Source organism: Varroa jacobsoni, unplaced genomic scaffold, assembly GCF_002532875.2.
Source record: "Varroa jacobsoni isolate VJ856 unplaced genomic scaffold, vjacob_1.0 scaffold_844, whole genome shotgun sequence".
Classification (NCBI taxonomy): domain Eukaryota; kingdom Metazoa; phylum Arthropoda; class Arachnida; order Mesostigmata; family Varroidae; genus Varroa; species Varroa jacobsoni.
The window spans coordinates 105,554-118,503 of record NW_019213746.1 but is presented as its reverse complement, the minus strand read 5'-3'; the positions used below and the strand labels follow the sequence as shown (position 1 = coordinate 118,503).

At 41.2% G+C, this 12,950-nt stretch overlaps 1 protein-coding gene across 2 annotated transcripts in view; it reads left to right on the top strand.

Moving 5' to 3' along the window:
• Window positions 1-12,944, top strand: part of LOC111264300 (uncharacterized) — a 41,478-nt gene extending 28,534 nt beyond the window's left edge. For both annotated transcript variants that reach the window (XM_086970027.1, XM_022840066.2), the window contains exons 4-8: window positions 993-1,118; window positions 1,632-1,770; window positions 7,560-7,706; window positions 9,674-10,101; window positions 10,753-12,944. In XM_086970027.1, the coding sequence (XP_086826153.1) occupies window positions 993-1,118; window positions 1,632-1,770; window positions 7,560-7,706; window positions 9,674-10,101; window positions 10,753-12,027 (2,115 nt within the window). In that variant the 3' untranslated portion in view covers window positions 12,028-12,944. The remainder of the gene's footprint in view (window positions 1-992; window positions 1,119-1,631; window positions 1,771-7,559; window positions 7,707-9,673; window positions 10,102-10,752) is intronic.
• Window positions 12,945-12,950: the final 6 nt, after the last annotated feature.

Below are 12,950 nucleotides of genomic sequence, written 5' to 3'. Positions count from 1 at the left end.
TTGAGGCCTTAGTAAATATTACACATTTACTAAACGTCAATGTGACACCAGTAAGTTGATAACATAACAAACATAGTATAATGTTCATTCGTTTATGACTCACTTTCTGTATATTACAGTAGAATAACAAAAATATAGTTCCAATATATTTTGGATAATATATATATATATATATAGCAATAAAAATAAGGCTCACGTGTTATGTAAGGGACCCATGTGATAAGGGAAACACACAGCAAATTTCTGTTTCTGTGTTTTTCTACATGCCTCAGACGCATACGCCGCACTCACCTCGTCCACATAAACATGCGTAAAGCACAAGGAAAAAAGGGAAATTCAAGCGTTCAACTAGACGTCTGCCCCTATCTATTTCCTCTGTCGTCCAATTGCATTTGGACATGTGTTAATCAATTGATTTCCGCACAGAATCTACTTTGCGTAAAAGGCGCTGTCTATTAAAAAAAAAACAGGAGTTTTTTTTTGTAATTCTTCTAAGCTTCGCGACCGTCGCTAGATTTACATGACCACGGCGTTAGAGCTGGGAGAATATTTTTAGAAAAGTATTTTCTATACGAAGTACTTGAGCTACTGTTGCGCTATATAGTTCGTTCGTGTAAATTCGAGAATGAAAAACCGGCTAAAAATGTTGCATGGCCTGATGCGCTCGCGTCGAGAAGAAAGCTCTACCATGGGCAGACCAGTACGACGCCTTCACTTTTTTGCATCGAATAAAAATCATCAACGAGAAGTTTCCGTTCCACACACGCGTTAAAAACTGAATCAAGCAAATTTCTCTGCTGGATAAAAGCTCGTCACTCTAGAAGATTTCAAGTAAACCTAACGCAAATAGCCAAGCCGAAAGATTTGGTCCCTTTGGATTATAACTGGGTGTGGGCAATCTGGCCCTAGCTCTACTTTTGTATTTGTTTGTTGTTTTTGCCACTGGCCTATTATTCTAAAGCGACGCAATTGCTATGGTGTTTGTGTTACAGGTCTGTCACTTCGATGCGCAATTGGTGAAAGTTCCACCGTGTGGAAAAGCCCAGCTGGGGCCTTGCCGCTTGCATATACAGGACCATCAGTTTTCCATCACGATTCTTACAGCACAAGGGCCACAGGTAAACATTTAGCAAAAAAAACTAATAATAATGAACTTGTAAATTTGAGATAATGCTAAATTTAAGCCGAAGTAAAGATGGATATCCGAACCTCTACGAGTAAATACCTAATATGAGTAGAAGCCATGTTGCCTAAGTGTTGTTTACCACGTTAGCTCCGAAACAACCGATAACAACAGTCAGCTAAAGCTGATAAAAAAAACATTATTAAAACGTGTCTAAAGCACGATTATAAAGTTATGCCGTTTTACAACCTGTCTCTCGTGCCCCCACCTCAACCCCCCTCCAGCACTGCGTAGCTGGCTTTAAGTCGTAAATTTACTAACAGCCAATTTATTTAGGCCTAGCATAGACGACTAGAATCAGCAGAACGTTGTTTCTCTTAATTAGCACTTTGTTTATAACCCTTTATCGAGCTCTAGCTGAGTCATCAATCGTATAACATTTGTTATGATTGCGTGTGCATTCCTATCACCCGACTGACGTGAATTTTTGCCTCTGTTTTTCTAACAGGTTGTTCACTCGTGGAAGATACAAGAGCTACGACGATTTGGAAAATTAGACGAGAATCTTTATGGTTTCGAAGGCGGCTCTAGGTCAGGAAAGGGGGAAGGAGCCCACGTTCTTATGCTTGAAGACGTCTGCGGACTCGGTTAGTAGAGAGCTAAACCTCTAAAGCAATGCCTATAAGTTCACCTAAGGAACTACTTGAACTTAAAACACTTCATTCATTCTTACGTATGATTATCACTTGTAGCATGATCTGTTCATTTCGGGGACAGTACCTTTACATATTAGGACAGAGCAACACTGAATCGACCTGGGCAGAGCTGAAGTTTTATGAAAAGGATCTTGAGGCATTGATTGCTTTTAAGCATCCTTAATGTGCCACCATCGAGTAAAAGCACCACGTTGGTGGCAGACTGCATATTCTTAATGAAAAAACAGTGTCGCAAACGAACATTTGGCTTCTTGATTAGAAAAACTGCTCTTTTTCAGGCCATATTCAAGCTTACATAAAGTGGTCTAATTAGACATTCTGCGTTGTGCATTGTGCAAATTATAGACTTGTCACCAGGCCATTTATTCTAACGTGGTGTTGCGACCCGTTTTAAAAGTGGCGGTCTGACATTTCATTCTCTCCACATCGTTAGCGGTCCCCGCAGAACTACACAATTTTGTATACACTATTAGTTCTATTTGTATGCAAAGCCATCTGACTATCAGCCTCATGTCCCTTCCTATTGTGCCAAGGAACATTGTGAGCGCGAAGCTAGGTTTAAGAAGATAGACGTGAATAGATCAACATAAAAGGTTCAATCTACCTCACCCCACGCTAGCTACTTCTTCTACCGCAACGTTAGTTTAGCCTTAGGGTGTCCCCTCAGGGCGTGGACAGCAACTTTCCTAAATCTTTCGAATGAGACTCGTCAAGGATCTCTCACGCTTACTAAGGGAATCGCCCTTCAATATCATAGGTTATCTATTTGTCAAAAGAAAGGCCTAGTTGTATCAAAAGATGTAGAAGATTCGATCCTGCTTCGTACATTAGGGTTTTATGTTAGCTGTAGCTAGGAAACATGGTGCAGTGAGCCCATGCATATATATTGGGTCCTTTCACTTTTTTGGTAACTTAAACTAATGGACAGACATAGAGTAATCAGTCTAGGTATCTAGTTTATCAGTACACTGATAGCAACATACCATCCCACAAAAACCATCATGCTCAAGCCCGAGTCTAAATGGTATGTTGGACTGCGTTTAGTTAGAGCTAAAATACGCTAGTCTATAGTTATTTATTAAATGAAATTTTCTATCGGTCCTTGATCTGCGATGCCGCACATGTTCTGGCTTAGACAGCACTCACAAGCCATGAGGTGCACGTAGCTACATAACCTCCATGTGTGACTTAAATAATGAGGGTTAGGTAAAATGCCTTACCATCTTGCATACACTACACCTAAAAATACGACTGCAGATAATAGACAAATTTAACACGATCTTGATTCGATATACTCTACCGTGACGAGAACTGAGCTTTCCCACTGGTCCCAAAAGAAGGGAAAACGTGTCAACCATACAATGTGAGTGTATAATACGTAGTGTTCAATTTGTTGGAAGCATCAATCACTCCATAGCTCCTCCTCTTTCAGCTTTGCCGTACTCAGCTATAACACTGGCTTGTCCCTTCGAACTGTTCAGACCATAGACGCATACAATATTATATGACCTACCTTAAACACATCACGGAGAACCCATATACATAATACAATGCTTGTCTATGTTCTAGGGACATTTCCAAAGAATAAATAAGTTTATAGGTTACGGAACCTGGACTTAATACCTTTAACTGGTCCGACAAGGTATGAGACCGACTTCTACTACTTCAAACAGTGTAAGGCTGGTTCCGTTGAGAAAAACTGCTTTTCAGGACTTGACTGAACAACCAACGCGTAGCAGATCCAGCTAAATACATTGACCGTCAATACAAGTGTGCAGGCAAAAGTGATCAATGTGCGTCGACTTTGAGAAAGGTAGGCCAAAATAGGCAGCGAATGCCCTTGAACTTCTGAATTAAATTCCCCTGATGCTGCCTGATGCCCCTGCTGCCTTTCGCTCTATCATTCTTTGCGAAACTCTTCCGGAGGAAATTCGGAGAACCGTAATAGAAAAGGAGCATTGCTGAACGGTTTGTTCCGAGGTCTTCCATTCAAGCCGACCGCTAGTGGTCTGTCGGGAACTCGATGGCACACTGCCTGTGCATTTGTAACCTTAAATTGACGAATAATTTCGGACAAACTACTCTCTAGCTGAGCGCAAAAAACAGGTACTTTTAGCCGCAATTTCCACAAGCTCACGCGTACCTGCGTTCCCATCGCTTCCCTTTACTGTCGGCCACAACACGAAACGCCGCATAAATAGTTGTTGCGCATACTAAGTGGTTGGCGAAACAGGTTTTGCTGCCAGATTTCTAATACTTTGTAGCTTAACACAAAAAAAAACACCCCGAAAAGATAATTAACAGAAAACAAGAAGGTAAAAAAAGTACGCAGGCCAAGTTGATTAAAGTAGATTGTTTTATTTAATTTTTATCTTGTATTCCATTATATACATGTGTATGTAGGCATTAGAAGAATAGCCAACTGGGCTAGTCTATATTCAACGGTTTTTTGTAACAATTGACTTGTATGCTAGAAAAGGAGCTTCGCTGAAATCTATATCGTTTTACACATCGATAAGGTCAACATCTACCTATTGTTGCATAAGGGCAAAGGATGTACCTAGCTTGCCATTTCAAGTTCTTTTTAGCTTCTAGCGCAAATAGCACATATAAACCAATGCAAATTAGCTATGTAATATATATATTGCTTATAAAGCATGATTTTAGTAACCGGTTTCCTCTTGAGCAATGAAAAGCCCGTTGTCTCGGGCTTTCATGTTTTGACATCATCGTTATTCATTTACGACGTTATTATGCAGCACGGTTTAAATGCTTAAATAGATACAATCTTATGAGCGCACTTCCGCTGGGATTTTCCAAATGAAAATTTTTGCTTGTAAATGCTGAGATGTTTCTGGGAAGACTGGAGTAAAAGGGTCGTGTTGGTTGTACCTCGAAGTAAACGCATTTCGTGGCGCTGCGGTTCAGATCTTGCCCGCGCCCTTAGCTAGCGTTATCCCCGCTGTTCCATGCTACCTCGCGCCCCTCGAGGTACGAGTCTCTATCTGTCTATTTTCCCTGTGCAGGAAGTAGTGGAGTTCGTGGTGATGGCTTACACATCCGGTGTGTTGGTTGATAGAGATTCGCCACTGGTTCCACTTCTGAGCTAAGACCACTCTTTCCCGGCGTAAAAGATCTTCCTCCAGAGTGCATCCACAGTATAGAGACTGCACGTCAGCTTTAGTGCGTCATTTATATTTAAAGGATTCGGGTTCACGAGAAGCGTTGTCAAATTATGCAGTCAGATAGCCGCGGACAAATCGGGGACGATCAACAAAACAGCACAGCTTAACCGAACTTATCGTAGGATGTTCGTGAAAAACATATAGCAGTCGTGACTACTAGAACACAGCCACAATACAAATTTCATTTTTAAATGAAAGACGCAGGGGCAAAGTATAACGTTATATTCGTTTCGCACTGCATGACATCAGCTTGGAGTATGTACTACCAAGCTCGATATAGAAATCTTTCATCTCAAAAAGGCTTTTTTTTTAGCTGCACCCAGAAACTACCATAAAATGTGAAATATTTTACACAAAATATTTTTTGGTCTCTCGACAAAATTTGATGTTCTGAACTCGAAAAATCCCTACTCGCAGTTCCTTAGTCCTAAATACATGTAAATATTTTCTCGAAGAGTTAGGGCAATATAACGGTTAATATTACAGATATATTCAGGGTGGCGTGTTTAAATTAAGGAATACCTTGTTGTAGAACACTATTTCTGTACCAAAAACAGTTTTTTTTTTTTTTTAGAATTTGACATGGCGAACAACATGGTGTTATTTTCGGAGTTTTAGCGAAAATCAACTACTACCCAATATTTGCATTCTAGGCGAACCTTCAGTAAAATTTTAGAAGTTCTTCCACGGTCGACATTATTATAGGTTTTGATGCGACGTGTAAAAAATTGAGGAAACCTTTCATGAGGCAGACCGGAAAATTTTCAATGGACTTTACATTTAAATTGGTTTGAAAATGTATCAAAATGGCTTAAAAAGCCATTATTGATACGCCTCGATTTTTGATAGAAAAATTAGCAGCCGTCTTAAGGAATGGAACATCAACTGTCGATTAAGTCGTTCAGATAAGCTTCAATGCCTATTCTTTGTTTGAAACTTATTGTACTTTTTGAATTTTTTAGGTTACATGAGCCTTTGCATTTTTGTAACTTTTGGCCTGCTATCAGCCCAAAATTTAATTCCACTAGATTTTTGTGTGTAATGCATTTGTGCAACACTTTAACACTATAACTTGACGCACTATTGCTATCGAAAATTATTTGTAAGGTAAAAAGGAGATATATTGAAAATAACTAGTGAGTAATTCCAGCCCTGAATTGAAGACGTAGTCGCAGTGAACGACGATTATATTGAATTAATATATGATTGTCAGGAACGGTATTTCTAGCATATGCAGAAAATTAAGTTGAAGCATCTGTTTTTGTTTAGATACTGTTTTAGAAACAAAGTACAAGGAATATTCTCATGTTAGATTCACCACTTTGCATATATATCTCCTCGTAATGAATACGTATATTATGCCTTCAAGTAAGAAGATTATTTTGAACCTATTTAAGGGCAAAAGGTCGCTGTCAGCTTAACGCTGGGTTAGCTCCAAGCAACGACAGCACCTCTAACTTGCTTGAGTTCGATATTTTAAACGTGGTGAGCGTAGAATGGAAAAACCTTTAGGACAAACGATTCAAGGAAAAGGCTGCGTCTAAAGTACGATCAACATCAGTCTGGGACCGCTTACAGAGATCATCGAGCCTACACCAGATCCGGCACCAGCACCCTCACCCCCTCCTTGCCTCTCCCTTTCGCGATTCCTCCCTGAAGTTTTTTTCTTTTTCACTTTTTCCTTTTACATTACGACACGGCGACAAAGGAACCTAAACGAGAAAAAAGCGCAATCGTGCTACTAAGGACGGAGGAGCTACGCCTGATGCGCCCATCTAACTCCTGTCAACGATAGGTGCTGCTGCAGAGCCATTACGTTTTCAGCCTGCTTGAGTTCGGTGTTCTCGCACATTCCAATAGAATATCTAAAGCAGGCCCTGTATTTTAGCACTACAGGAGCGAAAGTACAATATATAATCTGCAGTAAAGGCATGATGCTGTCCCTATACGTGTACGTTCATAGTATACAGTAGCAATGATCCGCCTACCCTCGAAGATGCTAAAATAGTCCGTATTGAGCGGACAGTTCCGGGTTTCGTCTGAAATGGCTGTTATTGCTAGCAAAGGTAGTGCTCGGTTACTTGGAATTACTCGGCCTCGAAAGCGGTTTTCCGAAAGAACCCTCTTTAAAAGGGTTCTAGCCACTCATGAATGGGTTCTAGCTGTTTTGTTGCTTTTCATCTGGGAATTTCGAAGCATACGCCAGCTGCGACAAACAAAATCGTTTTACATTTATTGTTGAGATATGTAATCCGATATTGCTACATGTGGAAGGCGCTCTGTTGTTGGATGACTATCGGGCGTGTGTCGCTTGTGTCGGCACAGAAAAACTGTAGAATGAAAAGGTATCGTAGGCTCCACGATGTAGGCTACTTACAGATGGGCATACTATGAGTGTTCCTTGCACTTGCGTTCTATCTTTGGCTTAACAACAGGACTACTCGAACTGTCGAACTGCTATGGAGCAAACACACCCGAAAACAACGCCCGCATTATTATAGCTTATAAGGTTCACTGTATGTATTGTGCTTTCAGAAGGAACATTCCAAGTGGCGTCGCATGGTCTGTTGAACCGACAGAAGAAAAGCGTCTACAACGCCCTTATGGCTGATCTTGTAAGCCTTCGGGAACGAATGACCTCAATTAACTCATTGAACTCAGCAAGCTCAACAACCCTAGCCGGTACGTAATTCACTTTGCTGTTATTATTGTTTTTATACTAAAATACAACAGTCGCTAGATTAGGCTCAGTCGTCGGCACATGTACAGAACATGTTTGATACAACAAAAGTCAATTGTTGCCAAGCATATGAATATTACATCTTATGGATATAATAGACCGAAAGAAGATTCTTAAGTTTTTTTTTTCCCTATTCCTAACATCTGATTTGTCGCAAACAGTTTTCAATAATTGTTTATCTCTCGTACATGTGGCTGAGTACTTTTTTCAAGCACTATTCATACAATAAACTGACTTTATTATTTACGCAAAAAAAAATCGTTGTTCTGCACCGTGCGGCCGTGATCCAAAAACGGTGAAACCTGCATCTCGCTGTTTGCCATTATGATCATAGCTCAGCTTTGACTAACACCTTTTGTAAATCTCTGTATGTAATCGTAATAACAATGATTAATTTTATATATATATATATATATACATATGTTTTTTCTTTTTTGTGAAAATACAACAATCTACCATTGTTTGTTTTACAAGCCGAGTACCATACTCCATCGGCAAATTTATTCCTCACTTATGGAGCCTCCTTTACCTTAAACTCTGTTCGAAATTGACGATGTTTGTTCTTAATTCCTTAGATTATATAAATATTCACAGACAATCTAAATTTTTGTCGAGTCTGTACTTCGTTTTCACCCTTTCACACACATTTTCACACTAGTATTGTTCGGTTCCTCGGTCGAAGTGGTCGATAGTCGAAAGTCATTTCTGCCGTAATAACTGCTGTTCTTCGGTGACGTTCCATCGATCCCGCTCTCCCGATCCGGGATCTCCATAGTCAGCATTCATCGGTGGGCCCGTAACTGTAGTGTTGGGAATTGCAAGCTATCCGATCAGAACTTTCGTTATTTGGAAGGAGACTGCCCCGCCAGTGAAAACGAACAACCTGCCGCTCACTTCAGCTGTGTTAGCAGACTTTCTGCCACTATTTGACTCTCTTCCTATCTCTATTTCTCTGTGCACCCAATTGCGAGCCCGGGACTTCGTTGACAGCGCTCACTTTAGTTGGAAAGCGGACGATCCATGTAAACGTAAAAGGGAATGCTTCCTCCTTCCGAAAGAACTTATGTATGGCGTATGCAGACAATTACTTTGCAATTAATGTTGAGTTGAAAGACTTGGCAGATGCGAAAGGCTAGGCGGTCTATTCGATAAATAATAGTAATGAAGAAGTTCGGGATGCGCCGGGATTTGCATGCCATGGTAGGACTAATAGCTCCTAATGCTCCCCTTTTAGCGGCACAAGACCAATTCTCAAATGTTTCATACAATAGGTTAGTTTGTCTATATGGAACTGCACAAGATACGATCGATGAATAGACATTCAATCAAACTGTAGTTTTCGGTAGCTGAGTAACTACTAGTTACATTTTCTCCGTTGCACAACACGTATGCCTCAGCATGGGCGAGTCCTCTCACGCTCACATGTCACTAGGTGCACATGCTGTTTATTGATGCAAACTTCATCGTGAGAGGCTCGTTAAAGCAGAGAATTCTATTCAGCAAAAACATGTTCTTGAAGCTATGTGTGAACTATAGTGCCTCTTATAGTACAAATAAGCCAAAATACATGAAAATGGATCAGGATTACAACTATATGAATAGTGAACAGTGGCGACAGTTTGAATGGAAATTTTGTAGCTTACTTGGAGCTCTCGAAATCATTTCGATAAATGTAGAAAAGCACAGATCGATTGCGATGATAGAAATAAAACATTGAATGTATCCGCCTGAGGCGTAGGTCTCTAGCACTGAGCTACTCTGAACCCATTCCGATATAGCTGTCATATTATATTTATGCATGTACGTAATGCCATATGACAAGCATATTTTAATAATATAAAGAGGTACCCACATCAATAATGTTAACTAACGTTCAAGTGTTAATCGGTACCATTTATTTATGTTACAGCCTCAGCAGCGTCTTCCGTTTATGGTGGAGACTCAACCCTTCGACGTCAAACAAAAACCTGTCACTGCAATTGCGGCAATTCAGGAGGAAGTCCTAACGTCGCTACAACAAAAACAGATCAGGTGGTCAATAACGGTGGCCCTGGAACCACTGGCGGGGGTATTGACGGCAACGCTTCTTCTGCGACGTCCACCTCGGATCATGACGGCTTGGGTAGTGCGACAAGTGCTGCATCTCCTTTGTCCACAACCTCTTCACTGACGGCAGCAAGCGTTGATGCAGCTGGTTCTTCGGCTAATCCTCAATTGCAGCATGGTCGACACCCGTCGACTGCATCCCAAGACACGACTGATTCCCTATTAGCACTCGAGTCACAAGCAAGCACGACGAAACACTGCGACCGCTCTTCGCTGTGCTCAGAAAGCTCGGTTAGTGGACACTGACTTTCACTTTGTTAAATTTTTTGTTATAAACACAAGGAATCTTGTTTTCATCTTTCGTCATTATTACTATAGCTACAGCTTATTACGTAAAATATTTTCACGAATCAGACTCTGTATCTAAAAAAAATTCCCATATGAATATTTCGTGCAACATACTTAAAGTAAATGTTCCAAATGTTACGTGTGCTAGTTAAGCTGTTAGGCATTGCTTCAGAGCCTTTTAGCATGAAACAAGTGCGTTGAAAAGCTTTAATTCGATCATACTCCTATCTCCTTCCGTGTTCCTAACGTTAGTGAGGTAGTAACACGTTACCCCTGCATTATCACAGCAACTTGTGCAACGTACATAGTTAAATAGAAAGTACTTCATTAGATATGTGTGCCTACGCAGATGTTACTGAAGTTCTGGCCAAGTGTGAATCGCAATGTCTTTGCTCTCGCAAAGCCATGAAGCTAATCTTTATAATATCTCTAAAATACATTGTACACATTTTTCATTTAGGAACAGTTATGTTCATTTCAATGGTGCATGTGCCGAAATGTACACTACTATATTACATAGGTACGCATCGGTCCAAAAAGCTTTCTCCTTGATTGACTGTTCTCCCACACTTTACGTTTCATTTTCCTTTACAGGGCACTGGAAGCTGCAATGGCAGCGTGGGTGTTCGATCCGACGAAAGCTCAGATTATGATGTACCTAAACACGTAGCCGGTGGGGCCACAGTAGAACACGGATCACAGGTAACAGCACTGCCCGGAACATCCCCCGGTACAGCAGCCTTGGGGTCTTCACCGTCTTCCTGTTACGACCAGCCCAAGAATCTCACCAGTGTGACTTCTGCCCTCAAATGCCCATGTCAACCATATCGTTCGGCAACTACCTGTTCGGGAGAGCATCCCGACTCACTTCTAAACTATGATATTCCTGCTCAATTAATGAGTGCATCAAATCCTCCATGCTCGGATTATGACACGCCCAAGGCGGTAGCTGACGCCCTTTGGAACCAGGTGACTGGATCCTCATCACACGTTAACCATGGTGCTGTTACAGTCTCGTATAATAACGGTGCAATGAACAACTGTCATTTTGGCCCCATAATGGAGTATGAAACGATTAAGGCCATTACTCAAGGGTCACCGATTCCAGGCTCAACCGGTTCTGGAACCGCCGTTTTCGCACACACTGGTTTCGCTAGCCTTTTACAAGGGCAGGGTAACCTTGGACAGGGTTTTAACGCGGTTAGTTTGAACCCGCAGACGCAAAAGGATCGATTGCTTCAGAACGGTTCTCCATCATCAGTACTTGCAGGAATTACGGACGCTAAAACACGCCTTTTATTTTCCCAGAGGCAAGAACACCCTTCGGGTAGATCACCCTCACGAATGGATGCCCAGACCAGGCAAGAGACACGGGCTTTGCGTCTTCAAAACCCTGAGAAATCTTTTTTCGATGCAGTAAACCGATGCTCTTTAGCTTCCTCACATGCAAACTTGAACAATCAATTGCCTGCGTCTCAGACGTTTGCTATTAGTCAGTTTGCTAAGCAGAAGCTTGATCTAAAAGGGACGGGTGATAGTGGCGATAGTAAACAATCATTTACAAAAGCTTTCAACAATATGGCCACTACAGCGAACCGCCAGTTACCGCCGATGACCCTTAACCACGCACCCCAGTTATTGGCGAACAGAAGGCTCCTAGCAGAGCCGGCCCCCGTAGGCGCCCTGTCTAATAACGGACTTGCCGGCACCTGCGGGGATCAGGCCATCGACTACGTGAATGCCCAATTCGTGGACCTTCACCTGCAATATCCGCTGTTGGAAGACACCCATCTGCAAAACGGTACTGGGAACGCTAAACAAGGTCTTCAAGCCGGACCGTCGGTGCCGCCTGCTCCAAGCCTCGTCTAATGAAATTATTATATAGAATCTTTCAAGCGCACCAATTTCGGAAAAGAAAAAGGGAAAAAACAAAAAAAATTAAAAGACAAAGTAGACAAAGGAAAGAGTAAATAAATTTTAAAAACTTAGGCGCGTCCACGGAAACGACTGTCTTTTGAAGACTAGAGAGTTCACATGCGAAATCGACGACATCGCAAGTATCGATAAAACTATCAGTGGTGGATTTTCATTTATGTTTTTGTATGTTAGTTATAGGGAGGTTGAAGGATAAGATCAGCTAAAACATCACGCAGAAATGAGCGTAAAACAATAGATTCTTCTGCCCAGTGATAAAAGCCGCCACGTACGTATTTAGCGTCTTTACGTGCTAAACATAGAGACCTATAATCGGCTTGTTTTTGTAAGGTCTCTGCCAAAAGATCTCGTGTCAATCTGCCACTCCTGTCGATCTCCATTTTGCTAACACTACTACGAATTCGTGACTTATTTCATACAATATCATTAACTATTTTCGATACAGTATAGAAAAACAAAAGCTGTTCATTTGTATAGTTCGATTAAAGGATTTCCCCCTGGCCCAGGACAAGATTTAGTCAACACTTGTAAATATTTAATTTTCCTATTTTGTTGAAGACACATCCTTTTATCATTGCCCGAGTCAGGCGGGAGTTTGTGTCGGGTACATAGAAAGGCGACAAAATTCGCCGACCCTAAGTAAAAATATTTGTTTGAAAAGATCGTCCCGTAAAAGCGCCAACGAATGTGAGATAAAAAAAAATCTCCGTGATTGATTGTGATGACCCGATGAAGCGGAAGATGATGAAGAACGAATTGCATCGATGACTCTCTCTCTCTCTCTCTGTGCATTACTTTATAACCAAAAATTGAAACTGTGACTTTTTTGGGGAAAAAGATGAATTGCGGTTATTGAA